At 38.7% G+C, this 18829-nt stretch overlaps 1 protein-coding gene across 3 annotated transcripts in view; it reads right to left on the reverse strand.

Moving 5' to 3' along the window:
* PRRG1 (proline rich and Gla domain 1) overlaps window positions 1-18829 on the reverse strand; it is a 90771-nt gene that overhangs the window by 15027 nt on the left and 56915 nt on the right. For all 3 annotated transcript variants that reach the window (XM_081809008.1, XM_081809009.1, XM_081809011.1), the window contains exon 3: window positions 323-483. In XM_081809008.1, coding sequence (XP_081665134.1) covers window positions 323-483 — 161 coding nt within the window. The remainder of the gene's footprint in view (window positions 1-322; window positions 484-18829) is intronic.

An 18829-nucleotide genomic window follows, 5' to 3' on the forward strand; every position in this document is an offset into this window, starting at 1 on the left:
GGCAGAGTAAGGTGATGGTATTTATAACTTTCCCCATCAGAGCCTCCAGTGAAACAAGCGCTTCCCCCTTGCTAGGATGATCAGTCTCGGCTCAGCAGAGTCCCGTGGAAACAGGGCCCTCATAGACGGGGAAGTGAACCTGGCTCTCCTATCCACAGAGTATTCTTAGTTAGATGCCACTTCCAGAGTTCTTCACAAATGTAATTTGTGATCCATTTGTAACTGATAACAATGCACACAATTTGGGAATGCAGATTGCAAACATACATCCAAAAGGTAGGCAAAACTGTGAACGTTTCTTAAAAATTGCCAATATACTTACAGTTTTCTCAGTATTTTCAAAAGCTTCTCTTGCTTCTTCAAATGTGCAGATTTCTTCTTTGCATTCACGATCAATGTTGCCCTGTCTTATCTCTTCAAAAAGTCCATTTGCTCTTGGATAGCGTTTCAATACTGAATTGGCTTTTTCTCCTGTGAGGAAAACTAAGAAGATATAAAATCATAAGCATAAAGTTATAATTTGAAAAACATGCAGAAGCTTAATACACAAGGTGAAAACTGCTAGGTGCTCTTTAGAAAACACAGCCAACATCCTACACCTCTTCCCCTGAGTCAGCAACAAACTAACATTTAGCTCCAAACCACCACCTCTGCTGTCTTCCTCCTCATATGAGCATGTCTTTTCAGTAGCAGTTGCCCTGGGCAGGAACAGGGACAAAATTCACGGTTAGATTCAGACTTTAGCATATTCCTGCCAACTATCGGTATTTAAATATAGTAATAATGATTCCACCACTTATACTCAGTGTTACAAGTGGATGCCTCCAGGCATTCTGCTGTTGGACACCAGCAACCAAATCAAAATCCAGTCTCCAGACTACCAGTCTTTGTCCCCCTGAATAAAAATAAATAAAGCTCCAACTGACCTAGTAATATAAACCCAGGGAACCCTTACTTCTATGAAAAGAAGAGTTGACAAGACAGTATCAAGAAATTAAGATGAGTTTGGCCATAACTCATTCCAAGGAACACTAATAATTTTGTCCTAAATACACCTAGGTTAAATATATTGTGATATTTTAATATATCAACCCAATTTCACTGTCCTACAGAAAAATAAAATTCTTCCATATGACTTATAGAGGCATTTCATATAAACACTCAAAATGCACATTTATGATACCCATAAAATAAATAAGGCACTAGTTATAGGCACACTTACAGGGAATCATTTTTAATTTTACATACAGATTCATTTTAAACTACAATTTCATTTTTCTAAAAGTGTCATTCATACTTTTTTGTATAGATAAATACAATGCTACAAGAATTTAATCTCTGCTAATGCAAGGAAATCAGAAAAATCTCTAATTTTATTGACTTCTAACATAAGAAAGGGCACATTACAGATCCTTTTAAGATGTTAAAGAAAAGTCTACATTTTACAAAGAACATTTTAAAGTAAATGAAAAACAGTAAGTGCTCTTTTAAAAAAATGGCAACAATAGCAATGAATTTAAGGTTTACTTCATTATAGAAATGAATATTTCACTTCACAGAAGATATGGATTCATTACTTAGGATTCTTTATAGTATCCAAATTGATACCACCTGGATGGCACCTACATTAGGATGAAAACTATGGTAGGCCTTTCATAAGAGTTTCCTTCCTTCTATACCTCAGAGGGATAACCATCTATAAAAAAATGAGCTAAGAGTCAAAGAATATCATTAGAAGAAATTGTAAAAAATAAAAATTGTGACAAGTAGTACAAAAGAAATGAAAAGGGTGCTGTTGAGTTGGGAAAAAAAAAAATGAAATTTTCTAGCAGTACTTCTCACAGTTGCAGCATCAGAATCCCCTTGAGGATTTATTATCACTGAGGTTACTGGGCCCAGCTCCCAGAGTTTCTGATTCTATAGGTCTGGGGTAGAGCTAAGAAGATGCATTTCTTCTTCTTCTTTTTTTTTTTTAAGATTTTATTTATTTATTTGACAGAGAGAGAGACAACGAGAAAGGGAACCCAAGCAGGGGGAGTGGGAGAGGGAGAAGCAGGCTTCCCACTGAGCAGGGAGCTCAACGCGGGGCTTAATCCCAGGACCCTGGGATCATGACCTGAGCCGAAGGCAGACGCTTAACAAATGGGCCACCCAGGTGCCCCGAAGATGCATTTCTAATAAGTTTCCAGGTAATGCTGGTGCTGCTGGTCTAACTACCACAGTTTGAGAACCACTACCTAAATGTGAGCTCCTTAGAAAACCAGTTCTGGTATTAACAAATTTAACAAGATCTTTTACTGCATGACTTTTTAGGGGCCTTAACATATATTTAATCTATATGTGCAAACTTCCAGAACAGGAATATGATACGTACATTTGTCATAATTATTTGATTACAGAGCCCTTTATCAAAGAACATTTCACTGAATTAACAACTTTCTAGCCGTTGGTCTTATTTTTGACCTCTGAAACGACATACAATTCCCTTCCATAAATAGACCACCTAATACATGAAGACAGTAACTGATTTCTGCTGAGGTTTCTCTTTTCCAGGATAAGCATGTCTAGATTATTCATCTGTGGCCATATAAAATAGACAGGAGTCTGCACCATCTTTATCTCATAAAATACAGTGTCCTACACTCAGTGCATTACTCTGAGTGGTCTGACAAGTGTAAAACTGATTAGGACTATCTGCTTCCTTGTTTTTAAACACAACAGATATATTAATACAGTCTAAGATACCCCTGGATTTTGGGACAGTTTTCTTGAAAACAAACCAAACAATCAACAACAATGTTATTTTAAGATTTTAAGAGAAAAAACTAAATTCTCCTCAGAAATAATTTTCATATATACCATCTACATGGAAAAGGGGTTCAAGGAAAGCAGCTAACTCTTGTAACCAGAAAGCAGGCTAATTCAAAAAGTTAAGCAACTCTAAGGTAACGTATAGCATGACACAGCTCTCTGATGCCAGCCTAATCAAATTACCAAGAGCATTCCACAAACACAGTATTTGTATTTCTTGTACTGGGCGGCAAGGTAATAGAATACTGAGAAGTCTAGGTAGAATACGCTAGCAAGTAGCTTTTATCTCATTTGCCCAACAAATCTGGTCAATTAGAAGATACCACCCAGAGAGTTATGATGGCAGAGTGGTAGGGGGACCCCAAGCTTGCCTCGTCCCTTGAATATAGCTAGATCAACATCAAATCATTTTGAACAACTAGGAAATCGATCTAAGGATTAAGAAAACAATCTGCACAACTGGAGGAAGAGAACGTGGCAGATGCGAGGTTCTGAGACATGAACTGAGAAAGAAAAGCTGCAGTGCCTCAGAGGGGAGGAAGGCCTTTTCAGGGAGCGGAAGTCAAGGAGAGAGGGAGAGAGCGGAGAGAGAACAACGCGTAGGGTTCCTGCAAAACACTGTGGTGTGGGGATCCCCTGGGTCACAGTGAGAGAGAATGCTCCCCTCCTTGCAGTAGTACATTTGGAAGAGTGTATATTGCCTCTCCAGGGACAAAAGGCCCACCAGGCGCCACACAGCGGCCATTAAACAGCAGGGGACAACTTTTTGCTGCGCTTCACCATAGACTCCAGGCACCTGTGCAGCCATGGGACTGTTTTTATGGGGCAGAATGGTGCTGGGCGCAGCGCTGTAAGGCTCTCCTCCAGGACAGGGCAGTGGGTCTGCGCCTTGCCAGGTCATTTAAGATTTGGAATTGTGAATCCCAGCCACTGGCCAGAGATAAAACACAGAAGTGCCAGCAGTGCTGACGGTCCAGACACAGGCTGAAGGCAGGGATCTGACAAAAGCCTGGAACAAAGGAAGGGAGATTGTTCACTTTTCTGTGAGGGCCTCCTGAACGCAGCAGCTGTGAATTACCCCACCATTTTCCACCCCCGCCCCCACCAGCAAGGCTGGACTTCAGAGAGAAAAACACAGCACTTCCAGTGGAGGCTGGAGTTGCTTACGCCAAACCCCATGTGCCTGCACCAGGCCGGGGCATCTATACTAGGGCAGGTCTGACTGTGAGCCAGCACAGCTGGCCTCTCCCTCAGAAGACCAACACAGGTCCCCTGCATGTACCAGATCTACTGATCACAGAGTGTTCCAAAGCATCAGCTTCAGTTCTGGTGGAAATAGGACTAGACTTTCGTTTTTTCAATTATTTAAAAAATTTTTTAAATTTATTTTACTTTATTTTCTTATTTTCTTTCAAAACAGGCTTATAGTTTTTTGTTCAATTGTTGCTTTGTTTATTGACTTTTTTCATTTTTTGGATCAGGATTCTTTTTTTTTTTTTTAAAGACTTGATTTATTTATTTGAGAGAGAGACAGTGAGAGAGAGAGTGCACGAGAGGGGGTAGGGTCAGAGGGAGAAGCAGACTCCCCGCTGAGCAGGGAGCCCGATACAGGACGTGACCCTGGGACTCCAGGATCATGACCTGAGCCGAAGGCAGTCGCTTAACCAACTGAGCCACCCAGGCGCCCTCAGGCTTCTTTTCTTTCTTTATTCCTTCTTTCTTTTTCTTTGGAGCCAGGCTTATAGTTTTTTGTTTGTTTGCTTTTTTGTTCCTTTTCCTTTACTCTTTTCTTGGATCAGGCTTCTTCTTCTTCTCTTCTTCTTTTTTTAAATCAGACTTATCTTAACAAACAAATAAAAGCACACCTAGACAAAAGCCCAAACACTCCCCACTGCAAGCAAGGAGGAACTCTGTGCAGAGGACTGACCTGTGGGAGATAGCAGCCAAAACACAACAGCTGAGTGCACACAGCATACACCGGAAACACTTCCTGAAGCACCAGGCCCTAGACAATGTATGACCCCTTCTTAATTATAGTACTACTCTAAGGAACAGGAAACATAACAAGCTTTCAAAATGCAAAAGACAGAAACCTAGACATAATGATAAGATGGAGGAAATCTCTCCAAAAGAAAGATCAAGAAGAAATCACAGCCAGGGATTTGCTCCAAACAGATATAAGCAATGTATCTAAACAAGAATTTAGAACAACACTAGCTGGGCTTAGAGGAGCCCGAGCTGCCATGGCTGCTAGAGAGGAGCAAGTCCTCAACTTGCACAAGAAAGTGAAGATGGTCACCAAGTCATGCACCTAGTGCGACCAACAGGTTCCTGCTGCATGTAAATCTTGTCCCTGTGCTTATGTATTTCTTAACATGAAACTTCTAAAAGTAAAACACTCAGAGAAATCATCACCTTTTACAGAAGTGAACAGTACCATATCTTTGAAATATTTGTGAATACTGTTTTTATATGAATTTAAACTAGGACATAGTGCAACCACACCAAGTAGAAACATCAATTCTGTCTTTGGAGAAGGCTCTGCTAGTGAAAGGACTATACGGTGGTGGTGTGAAAAATTTTATTCTGGGGATATGAGTCTGAAAAATGAGGCTGGAGGGAGATCCAAATCTGTTTTAAATAAAGATCAATTGAGAACCATGGTAGAAGCTAACCCCAAAACAGCAATTTGAGGCCTTGAACCAGACTTAGTTTCTGCTACAATTTCTCAACACCTGGCTGCAATAGAAAAGGTAAGACAGTTGGACAAGTGGGTAGGTAACACACCAACTGATGGGTGATCATAAACTGAGATGATTAGAGATGTACAAATAGCTCAAGATTTGAAAGAGCAGAGACCTATTTTGAAGAGGATCATAAGCTTTGACAAAAAATGAAAGTGGTCTGGAAAATGGCTGGATGTTGATGAAGTTCCCAAACGTGTTAAAACCATCACTATAACCAACAAGAAGGTTCTGGTAACTGTATGGTGGTCTGCAAAGAGAGTATTTCATTACTTTTAACTCAGGCAAAACTAACAGTAGCATCTTATTGTCTAGAAGTTGAAATTATGGGGGCACCTGGGTGGCTCAGTTGGTTAAGCATCTGCCTTCAGCTAAGGTCATGATCCCGGGGGTCCTGGGATCGAGCCCCACATCGGGCTCCTTGCTCAGCGGGGAGTCTGCTTCTCCCCCTCCCTCTGCCTGCTGCTCTGCCAGCTTGTGCTCTCTCCCTCTCACTCTGTCAAATACATAAATAAAATCTTAAAAAAAAAGTTGAAATTATGTGTCAAAAATGGATCTAAACATACTCTGCATTGGTTAGCAGACATGGATGGACCTATACTTTTCCATGACAACATCTGACCGCTACAGGTGGTGAAATCCCAGACAACCATAGGGAATAAATGAATAGGGCCAAAAACTTTTGCCATATCCATCACATACACCTGACTTTTTATCAACAGATTATCACCTCTTTCATCATTTGGAACTCTAAGAGAATATTCTCCAAAAGAGACAATAATTGAAGGATTTGAATACATTTTAACAATGTTGAATATTATGAATATATAATATTTGGAGAAATTTATTATTTGGGGAGAGCAGTTAATGCTAACAGTGCATATTTTGGTTGAGTAAAACTTTTTCTGAAAAATAAAAATTAATTAATTAAAAAAAAAAAGAATACTAGCTGGGCCTGGAAGAAATATAGAAGACACCAGAGAAACACGGCTGCAGAGATAAAAGACCTAAAAACTACTCAGGCCAAAATAAAAAATGCTATAACTGAGATGCAAAACTAACTGCAAAAATGAAATCACAACAAGAATGGAAGAAGAGGAGGAATGAATAGGTGATATAGAAAATAAAATTATGGAAAATTATGTAACGGAAAAGAAAAGGGAAAGAAAACTATTAGATCACGAATATTATATCCGTATCAAGAAAAAAAGGGGAAAGACCACAAATACATGGAGGTTAAAGAAAATCCTACTAAAGAATGAATGGGTTAACCAGGAAATTAAAGAATAAATAAATAAATATATGGAAGCAAATGAAAATGAAAACATGACAATCCAAAACCTTTAGGATGCAGCAAAGGTGGTCATAAGAGGAGGTATATAGCAATAGAGGCCTTTCTCAGGAAGCAAGAAAAGTCTCCAACACACAACCTAACCTTACACCTAAAGAAGCTGGAAAAAACAAAGTCTAAAACCAGCAGGAGAAGGGAAATAATAAAGATTAGAGTAGAAATCAATGATACAGAGATCAAAAAAGCAGAACAAATCAATGAAACTAGGAGCTGGTTCTTTGAAACAATTAACAAAATTGATAAACCCCTACCCAGACTTATGGATGAATGAAATAAATTCAAGGGGCGCCAGGGTGGCTCAGTCACTGGGTGTCTGCCTTCGGCTCAGATCATGATCCTGGGGTCCTGGGATCAAGCCCCGCATCGGGCTCCCTGCTTGGCAGGAAGCCTGCTTCTCCCACTCCCCCTGCTTGTGTTCCCTCTCTCGCTGTGTCTCTCTGTCAAGTAAATAAATAAGGTCTTTAAAAAATAAATAAATAAATAAATAAATTCAAAATGGATTAAAGACCTAAATGTGAGACAGGAATCCATCAAAATCCTGGAGTTAGAAAACAGGCAGTAACTTCTCTGACCTCAGTCGCAGCAACTTCTTAACTAGACATGTCTTCAAAGGCAAGGGAAACAAAAGCAAAAATGAACTATTGGGACTTTATCAGGATAAAAAGCTTTTGCACAGCAAAGAAAACAATCGACAAAACTAAAAGACAACCTACAGAATCGGAGAAGATGTTTGCAAATGTCTTATCAGATAAAGGTCTAGCATACAAAATCTATAAAGAATTTAACTCAACACTCCAAAAAACAACAAATCCAGTCAAGAAATGGGCAGAAGACATGAACAGAGATTTCTCCAAAGAAGACATATAAATGGCTCACAGTCACATGAAAAAATGCTCAATATCACTCAGCATCAGGGAAATACAAATGAAAGCCACAATGAGATACCACGTCACACCAGTCGGAATGGTTAAAATGAACAAGACAGGAAACAACAAATGTTGGCAAGGATGCAGAGAAAGGGGAACCCTTTTACACTGTTGGTGGGAATGCAAACTGGTACAACTACTCCGAAAAACAGTATGGAGATTCCTCAAAAAATTAAATATAGAGCTACCCTAAGACCAAGCAAATGCACTACTTGGTATTTATCTAAAGGATACAAACACAGGATACAAACATAGGGTTTAGAAGGGGCATATGTTTATAGCAGCAATGTCCATAAGAGCCAAACTATGGAAAGAGCCCAGATGTCTAGCGACAGATGAATGGATAAATTAGAGGTGGTATATACATATATATATACACAACGGAATACTACTCAGCCATCGAAAAGAATGAAATCGTGCTATTTACATCGACGTGGATAGAACTGGAGGGTATTATGCTAAGCAAAATAAGTCAGTCAGAGAAAGACAAATACCATGATTTCACTCATATGTGGGTTTTAAGAAACAAAACAGATGAACACAGGGGAAGGGAAGGAAAAATAATGTAAGATAAAAAGAGAGAGGGAGGCAAACCATAAGAGATGCTTAAATATAGAGGAAAAAAATTGAGGGTTGCTGGAGGGGAGGAGGGTAGGGGGAGGGCATTTGTCGGGATGAGCACTGAGTGTTATACGTAAGTGATGAATCACTAAATTCTACTCATGAAACCAATACTATACTATATGTTAACTGACTTGAATTTAAACTAAAAAATAAATTTTTTTTTTAAATCAAAAAAGTAAAAGATACCACCTGTAGTAAGAATCTGACCAGTAGGAATGATATTGTTATAGATTAGTTATGTCTGCCATATGTTAGGGAACAGGAAGTTGTGTCAGGTCCTCATCAAAGCAATTTGGAAATCTAATGGATGATACCAGAATTAGGAGTTTTTCAATGTGGAAACAAAATAAAGAGGAAGATAGCAGCCTGGACCTATAGGATAAGATCATACTACCTTTTCCTAAAACACTGGGCACTTCCCAAGATGCAAGGGCTTATATTTGGACTTCAAAAACTAAGGCAGTGATGTTTAACTAAAGTTGATCACTTTCCTCTGCTTCCTTCTCATCAAAGGGTGTGAGTCAGCCACAGATATCTGGAATCATTTGTATGCCTGCATCAGAGAGTAAATGATATGACAAGTATACAGGATGTAAATTTATTTTGAGAATACAACATTGAGGTGTTACTGAAACATGTACTTCTCTCATTAAGGAAATAAAGAAAAACCTAAACTGTTTTCTTTAGATTCAGTTAGAAAACACCCTTACTAATAAAAATATTTAAAATCTAGGACTGATACATACACACCCACCAATTATATTTATTTTAAAAATGTAACTACTTTTTCATAATTTCAAAATAAATAGCTCTCACCTATGCCTTCTCTTCAAAAGAAAAGAATAAAAATAAATGAGAATGGCTCAAGTAACTACCTCAATTACTGCCTTAAACAAAATATGTAGTTGTAGAATATATTTCTTAATGCATTTGTAGGATAATGCCAAAAATCTTTAGCCAAGTGCAATCACGTACAAACATTTGCTGAAAAACAGCAGACAATTAGGTCTGCAAATTAAGAACTGCCCCCGAAAAATGTCTACTCCAATTATCTAATCAGTTCTCTCACTTCGGATCTGATTTCACTGAAGAAGCCACTATTTAAAGTTGCAAATATTTACATTTTTCTTTTAAGTGAACACAATTCTTTTTCTTAGGACATACTTACTGAATATAGACTATGTACAAGGAGATCATGACAAGTTACAAAGATGACTAGCAGGGGCGCCTGGGTGGCTCAGTTGGTTAAACAACTGCCTTCGGCTCAGGTCATGATCCTGGAGTCCCGGGATCGAGTCCCGCATCGGGCTCTCTGCTCAGCAAGGGGTCTGCTTCTCCCTCTGACCCTCTTCCCTCTCGTGCTCTCTGTCTCTCATTCTCTCTCTCTCAAATAAATAAATAAATTAATTAATAAATTAAAAAAAAAGATGACTAGCAGATGGCCTCTGCCCTCAAGGCTCTTCAGTGTAAAAGATAATAAAGATAAAAGAAACACAAAGAACTCTAATGAAAGACTGACCATGGTGGATGCTCTTCGAGGTCAGAAGGCAGGTATAACTCTACTGGGTGCGTATGTTTGGGGGTGGGAAAGTACCCTGGAGGAGGACTCCTGAAAAGTTTTTTTGGGCTGGCCTTTTAAGGATTGGTAGGACTAGGACATGCAAAGGTGGTGAGGAAAGACATCCTAGGAAAACAAAACACTGAATGAGGGCTTTGAATTGAATAAAGCAAGGGACATAAATAAGGTACAGTGAGCTTGGTCAGTAGGGCCAGAGTATAAGATTCAAAATGGGAGGAGTGGAAAATGAAACTGGAAATGGGGGCCAATAGCCATGTCATGGAGGCACTCAATGTTAAGCTACAATATTCAAACTATTCGATAGCACTCAAGATTTTAGATTACTACTTCATTACCTAGAAAAATGTATAGATACAACAGATTTAGGGGTGGGATGAAGACAAAATGGAGGGATAAAGGCTAGGTAAAAGGCTACTTACAACAGACCAGATTAAGAAATAATGAGGTCGGGGCGCCTGGGTGGCTCAGTTGGTTGGGCGACTGCCTTCGGCTCAGGTCATGGTCCTGGAGTCCCGGGATCGAGTCCCACATCGGGCTCCCTGCTCGGCAGGGAGTCTGCTTCTCCCTCTGACCCTCCTCCCTCTCATGCTCTCTGTCTCTCATTCTCTCTCTCTCAAATAAATAAAAATAAAATCTTAAAAAAAAAAAAAAAAAAAAAGAAATAATGAGGTCATGCATTAGAATGGTGGCAACAGGAATGGAAAGAAGGGGAGAGAGGAAAGATATGGCTACTGGGTGATTTTTTCGGCCACTACACCCCCCATGCACCTTATCCCTCAGTCAAACCAAATCTTACCATTCACCATTTCTTTTATGCCTCTCTAATTTTGTACCTAATATTTCCTCTGCCTAGTGAACTCCTATTCCACTCAGATGTAACAGCCTCTAAAAATTTTCCCCAGATTCTACTACCCACTTCATTAGACAGAGGTGCTATAGACTCTCAGTATTTGTGAATACCTCAATTACAGCAATTCATTAAGCTGTATTATAATTTCTGGTATGCCTATCTGGTTCCCCCTGAAGCCTGTAAGCTTCCTGAGGGCAGAGGTCCATATATTATTAATATTTTGATCCAACCTGTCTTTCATAACACCTGATAAAGAACTTGGTAAGAATAGGATTCAGTGGGGCGCCTGGGTGGCTCAGTCGTTAAGTGTCTGCCTTCAGCTCAGGTCATGATCCCAGGGTCCTGGGATCGAGCCCCGCATCGGGCTCCCTGCTCAGCGGGAAGCCTGCTTCTCCCTCTCCCACTCCCCCTGCTTGTGCTCTCTCTCTCACTGTGTCTCTCTCTGTCAAATAAATAAATAAAATCTTAAAAAAAAAAAGAATAGGATTCAGTAAGTGCAGAATGAATGAAAAGGCAGAATGGGAAGAACTTGAAAGTGACTAGAACCTGGGAAACCATGGACTGTGTTCTAATTATAAAGTAGCACTGCAAACTTAATATACGACTATGAAACAAATACAACAGTAAAGTAATTTACAGCACTTAAATATCCTTTTTTAGCAAGAGAAACTATCTTTTGAAATGTGTAGAATACTTCTATTTGTGCTCCCTTTGGAGCAACATTTTTAGTTCTAAAAGAACCATCTCATTTCCCCTAATAGTTATGGAGAGGTGGAGTAGCTAGACACATACTGTTTTGGGGAAGAGGGCATAGCCAGATGCTTTTTGGCCTGGCAAGGAACTAGCACATTGGTACTCAAAGTGTGTACCAAGGGCCCCTAGGGTGCTGCAGCAAATTCATGGAGAATGTGCAAATATTTTATATTTTTGAAGGAAATGCATTGATACTCAACATCTGCTGGCCCACAAATTACCAGCTTAAGGTAGTTAATGGTTTCATCATTAGATAGTTCTATACTCATTTCCTTCGTGAAGTTCGATTTTCAGCTGTGATTAAAAAAATATGCTGTGTGCGGGCGCCTGGGTGGCTCAGTCGTTGGGCGTCTGCCTTCAGCTCAGGTCATGATCCCAGGGTCCTGGGATCGAGTCCCACATCGGGCTCCCTGCTCGGCGGGGAGCCCACTTCTCCCTCTCCCACTCCCCCTGCTTGTGTTCCTGCTCTCGCTGTCTCTCTTTGTCAAATAAATAAATAAAATCTTTAAAAAAAAAAAATGCTGTGTGAAAAATCAATATAGAACAGGAAATGGAGGTGGCAGTATCCAATTTGATTCCAAGGTTTGAGAAGTACCCAACAGGAACACACATCCTATGCAGGACTATTTAATATTTAAATAAAAATATTACTTTCTTTGAATTTAGGTATATTACTTTTTCAAATGGCTACTAAGCTGTCAGGATAGAAATACTTAAGTTGTTTGGACCTAATTACTTACTAAATGGAATTATTAGGTACTTCTTTCGGCCTATGGCTGCTATGAAAAAATCACTCTGACAATTAAGGGCACCAAAAACTCAGAAAGTGGGAGACTCCGACCTACAGGTTCTGGAGACACATGGAATCTTGCTACCACTCTCCCAAATCTATTTGGCACTCCAAGCTTAAATGTGCTGGGAAGTTCCTTCTCTTGAGGAAGGAAACCAAGATCCTTTTGAAGGTTCAAAGTGACAGAAACCTATCATATGGGTTATTGCAGCCTTCATAAGAGTTATAGGTAGCAAGAAAAGAATACAGTGTAGTTCCCCTAGTCACATCACTCAGTTGTAGATTATACTAAGTTAGCCCTTCCTCAATTAGCCACTCTGCTTCCATGAGCTTGCCTGTAGAAGAGATCAGGAATATAAAAACTGAAACAACAAGGTCACTAAATAGCTGAATTACCGGGAAATCAGGCCTACTGTATTATGGAGTGGGCAGGCAAAGGTAAGTGAAATGCTAAATAGAAAGGTGCCCTTTTCTTTTTCCAGAACTGCTGGAAATTACTACCAGCCCAGCTAGGGCAATTTATTCAATTACTGTAGTGATTCCTTTAGTGTACTTGGGACTGTTCTGGGTACCAGAACACCTGGTTTAGTTGCCCTGGTTTTGATATAAGACTATATAGTAGCAACAGTAGCAAGAAAATCAAGAGCAACGGAGAATAGGAACTGTGTACAATTAATCTAGCATTCCATCATCTTTTCTTCAATGCAAGAGTCAAGACCTACTCTTCTAGACCTAATGTGCAATCCTAAAGTTCTTGAATTTCCCCTGGGAACAGAGTTGGTCAGGGAAGGAAGACATTCTTGTATTACCAGAGGCTGTGGTTGTTTAACAAATGTGATCTCATTGGTATCCCAAGCTTGTTCAGTGGTGCACATCAGTTCCACATTTAGAAAGCAAGAAAAAGTTGTTAGAGCAAACGGCTATGGGAGAAAAGCAAAAACCCTAAGCTTGCTTTCTTCATCTGTAAGACTGGAATGATAGCACCAGTCTCATAGTTATAAATGAGGTAACGTACATAATGTACTTTACTCAGGGCTTGGCAAAGAGTGAATGCTCAATAAATAGTAGTATGACTTGTCACCATCATGGTGGCAGTTACTGCATAAAAGGATAAACAACAGATCTGCCAAACTGATAATAAAAATACACTCAGAAAATACAGAATGAATAAGGATCGGGTTAACTTGCAGTGAATCTGTATGCTTAACTCTAGGGATGCCTGGGAGTTTGGTCCCCTTGGTCAAGTTTAGGATGAAAAGTACTAGCTTTATAAAGTGTTGTTTTAAGTCTGAAACTCCCTTGGAGGCACTCTGTACTAGTCTGTCTAGACTGCTTATTGAAAATGTATAGATTGATGGTATGCATCTGACTTAACTGAATATGCAGTCTACCTTCAGCTATCTGATCAGCAGAGTATCAAAGATTCTCAGTGAACTTGTGCCTTGGCTTCCCTGAAACCAAGGCTATCTTAGATATATCTTGGTGGTTCACAATTAGAAGACAAAGTGTGTCCCGTGCGACTAAAAATCACCTTAGCCATTTTTCTCCTGCTGCACCATACATTTAGCCACTATTAAAGCCTTATGAGAATCTCATAGGTTCTTTCAATTACCTAATGCCGTGTAGTGGCCACAATATACTTTGATGATTAATAAATATTTGGGAGGTAAGAGATTTTAAAATACAAGAAATTCTTCAGAATGTAAATTAAGGTCTATTTCTGGTCCTTATTATAAGGATCTGACATCTGTAACAAAATCATAAGGAAGCATCCTTTACAATAACTTATATGCTTACTTTTATTAACTTCAAGTTTGGTCAAATGTATGCTGACAGTCTATTATTATCATTAGAATTTTAACAACAGACCACAAAGATTTTAAGAAGGTTAGAATAAGAAATGAAAATTATACACATGACATATCTAAAGAGAATCAGGAGTAGCTACAACAAAATACACTGAATAATTAAATTATTTTCTATTCATTTTTAGGTTATCTGATAGTTCAGGTAGCTATTCAATATTTTACATGATCATTGTGGATATTGATAGTAATATATCATTTATGCAGAAAACACTCAAATAAACCCTATCTCATGAACTTAGAAACAAGAGATGACCAAGGTCTTGCATTACAATTTATCTTATGCTTTACCTACAGGAAGCCCCAGCTCCCTTAGATTCATCAAGGATCAATTTATGCAACCCTCATCTACGAGCCTGGCTATGAAACTTGAAAGCCTCACTGCACATTACAGCTGAAAAGTAGAAGGGGCAGGATGGGCTGAACTACTTCAACACACTGAGAGAAACAAGAAATGAAAGCTGATTAATCTGAAGGCAAGGGAAAAGAGAGACAGAAGGCCCTTTGAGGGTTATTTGGAATAGGCTTTAACCTCTCCCCTTCCCCCATACTAACCAAAGCTGTAGGTATCAGTGATTATGTTTATAATGATGAATCTAAGTCATCAAGAAAGGACCATGATGTTCACGATATTGTTTAGGAAGGAAGTAGATTATATGATCTGTTTTAGAACTATTTCCATAAAAATACTTTTTAAAAAGTTTTTTAAAACACTTATTAAAAAGATAAACATCAGCAATCTGCAAAATGTATTTATTCAAATGGAAAGTTTGTTCCTAGAGAATGCTGTGTAAATCTTGGTACAGCAACAACTGAATCTATAATGGGTTCACACACTAACCAGGAAGCTGTTTTTCTTTTCTGAATAAATCTCTAATATCTTGTTTAGTTGTGAATTTCTCATAAGACTGCAGAATATGCTAAGCTATCCATATTATGAGCCTCCTGTTTGTCACATGAACACTGACTTCTGAAACCATCTTTTCGAAACCAGTATCTGTTCACCACTTTCACCAACCCTGAATTAAGCCCAGTGAAACTGCAGGACAAGAGAGGAGTGTAATATGGTGAAAAGGTCCTGAATTTGTAGTCACAATATGCAGATTCCTATTCCAGCTCTGGCACTAAACTGGCTGCATGGTTCTTTATTGCTTAATTTATCTGGGCCTGTCTCCTAAGCTAAGGTGCTGTATATGATTTCTTAGGCCCTTTCAGTTGTAACTGTGAAGTTTTTTAATTGGAAAGATTTTTGTTGAGTAGGCGTAGTTTATCTTATCCAAAACCTTTTGAGATATGAATACACTATTTTCCAGCCAAGCAACCACCATCCCCCAAACCAACAGCAAATAAATAAGAAGAGAAAATCAATAAGGCACACCCTCCCCATCCAACCCTGTGCTCAGATTTATATAAAAAGAATCTACGATGTGTCATATTCATAATTCCTTGTTTTCTTGCTTCTAAGCCATTTTGATGCTATTATTTACTCAGTTGGTCATGCATACAATGCCTTCAAGGTTTTTTCTGGCTGAAAAAGGTATTAAGTAGGTATTTCTTATCACAGACTGATGGAAGTAACTTTCCCTAGAAAAACAAATTCTCACATTCCAAAGTGACACTTCACTTACTAAAAAACAAAATTATGCAAACTAAAAAGATGCCATTTGGACCATCTTCCTATTTTTTGATAAGGTGGAAAAAAAATAAAATATTTCCCAATTATATTTCACCTCTGTGACCTATTTGTAGAACTTAAAGGTTAATTTTTTCATAGGGGGTAGGTTTCTAATTCAGAAATTTGTTGTATAGTGGTGTTCATATACCCAATCAAGATGTTACAAATGTACAGCTTATGATGGCATGTAGTATATATATATATGTTTTCATGTGAATTAGGGAGCTGAAGCCCATATAAGAACTCAGATACTTAAAAAATTAATTTGAAGTTACAGGACTGAGGTAGTGAGAGTGGGAAGCCTCAGGGTTTGAGAGAAGAAATAATCCTGAAGCTGTTTCTTAAGGACAATGTGGTGGTCATGATCACTACCTAACACTTAAAAAAATACATCTTTGTGCCCCCGGAGGTATGTAACAAAATGCCAGATGATAACAGGCAGGTTTCCAGGAATAAGGGTGGAGCAAATGCCAGAAATGGATTTCTAAAAGAGAGAAAACAACAGAAGTAATGTATGTCTATAAAGTCAATATTCTCTAAAAACAAAACATGGTTCCCCCAAGAGTGAGTCTTACTAACTCAAAATGGTTTTCTTTAAAATCAAATTTTACAACGTATATTCATTCAGATGTCTCTTGTCCACTGATTTTATGCTTAATAAGGAATAATGAGATACAGAGAAATGGTCTCATAGATTGTCTCATAAAAAAAGGTAGAAGGCCAAATTTTCTTTTGGAGGAATTTTACAATTCATAACTCCTTATTAAGGAATTTTTCTGAGATGGTAGATGGCAGCAATCAAGTTACTAGTGATCATAAGAACTGATTTAAAGGTAGGATACTCTAATACATGATATTTATGGATGAGGGGGTGCACCTTACCCACAGGAAACAAACAAATACAGAATTAGAAAATGGTCTAATTTATACAAAATTAAGCACAAAATCAGGTGGAATCATCAGAACAGAAGAATTCCAAAGATGGGTATTTCTCCTGTCACTAGTACCTTAATTATATCAGCAAGAGTATCATTTGTCTCAGTGTTTACAGTTCTTAGAACCATAAAAGTTTCTTTTTAGTTTACGTATCCTATCTACACTGATTATAGTTCTGACCCAAATGGAAGAATATGGAAATAACTATAACTGATAATGGCCATTTAATGGGAAAAAAAGGCAGGTAGACAGAACTCACCAAATACGAAATATGGTTTTAAATACCTAACTCTATGTTATAGTGAACGCTTTACAACTTGTCAACATAGACAGTATGATATTACCTATGTGATAGCTGTAATCTAGACTCTAGGAGTGAATAATTGTCCTAATAGAATATGTTCTACAGTTAATCAAAAAGCCACATTCCAGAGATGGCTATTCAGATAGCACTCAAAAGAGAGCACTCAGCTACCTTTTTCTCCTGCCAACAGCAGCAGAGCATAATGGATTTAGAAAATGGAGTCTCACTGACAAATTAGTGCCTTTGTTAATTAGCACATGGACTTCAGAAATGACTTTTTACTGGTGGAATTAATATTGTTTATATGTGAATTTTCTCTAGGAATGATAGCACAATGCAAACTTTTGCTTGCTCTGCCTAAAGTGGAGGTGCTAATTACCAGGAATACTTCGTTTTCTTCCTTTCCCTCATGGTGGCTCCTCAGGGATCCCTTTAGAAAACCTGGGGCTTCACTGAGCACACTGGAAACCACTGATCCATCTCAATCCCTTCATTTTACTGATGAGAAAACTGAAATCCAGAAGTTAAGTGACTCCCCCAAGGACACAACTGCTTGATTATAGAACCAGGGTTATATCTTCGTTTCCAAAACCATATAACGTTCCCCTTTAGACTCAAATACTTCTATGAAAAACACCATAATATGTGTATTATGGCTTGTCTGTAAAGATTTACTTTACTTTATTCTAAATTAGTGGTTCTCAGCCCAGGGCAATTTTGCACCCCTAAGGAACATTTAGCACTGTCTGGATACATATTTGGTTGTCACGACTTGGAGAGGAAGGAACCACTGGCATCTAGTGTGGAGAGGCCAACGATGTTTCTAAACATCTTAGAACACACAGGACAGCACCCCCTCCCATACAAAGAATTATCCAGCCAAAAATGTCAAGTCACTCCTAGAAAACATCTCAAAGAACTGAAAACAGATATTCAAACAAAAACTTGTACAACAATGTTCACAGCAGCATTACCTACAATAGCCAAAGGGTGGAAACAACCCAAATGTCCATCAACTGGTGAACAGATGTTCAAAATGTGGTATATTTATACAATGGGATATTATTCAGCCATAAAAGGGATAAGGTACTAATACAAATACAACATGGAGGGGAACCTGGGTGGCTCAGTCGTTAAGCGTCTGCCTTCGGCTCAGGTCATGATCCCAGGGTCCTGGGAACGAGACCCGCATCGGGCTCCCAGCTCTGCGGGAAGCCTGCTTCTCCCTCTCCCACTCCCCCTGCTGGTGTTCCCTCTCTCGCTGTCTCTCTCTCTGTCAAATAAATAAATAAAATCTTTAAAGCAAAACAAAACAAAACAAAAACAACATGGATAAACCTTAAAAAAAAAAAAAAAAAGGAAAAAAAAGCCAGACACAAAAGGTCTTATGTTGTATTATTCCCTGCATATGAAATATCCCGAATAGGTAAACCCATAGAGAAAGAAAGCAGATTACAGGTTGCCAGGGCCTAGGGAGAGGGAGGATTGGAGACTGACTGCTTAATGGGTCTGGAGTCTCCTCTGGAGGTGATGAAAATTTTTGGAAATAGTCGCATAACACTGTGAATGATGAAGTGTCACTGAATTGTACCTTTAACATGGTGAATTCTGTTACACGAAT

The sequence above is a fragment of the Leptonychotes weddellii genome, chromosome X (assembly GCF_054177405.1).
Source record: "Leptonychotes weddellii isolate Sample4059 chromosome X, ASM5417740v2, whole genome shotgun sequence".
Taxonomy (NCBI): domain Eukaryota; kingdom Metazoa; phylum Chordata; class Mammalia; order Carnivora; family Phocidae; genus Leptonychotes; species Leptonychotes weddellii.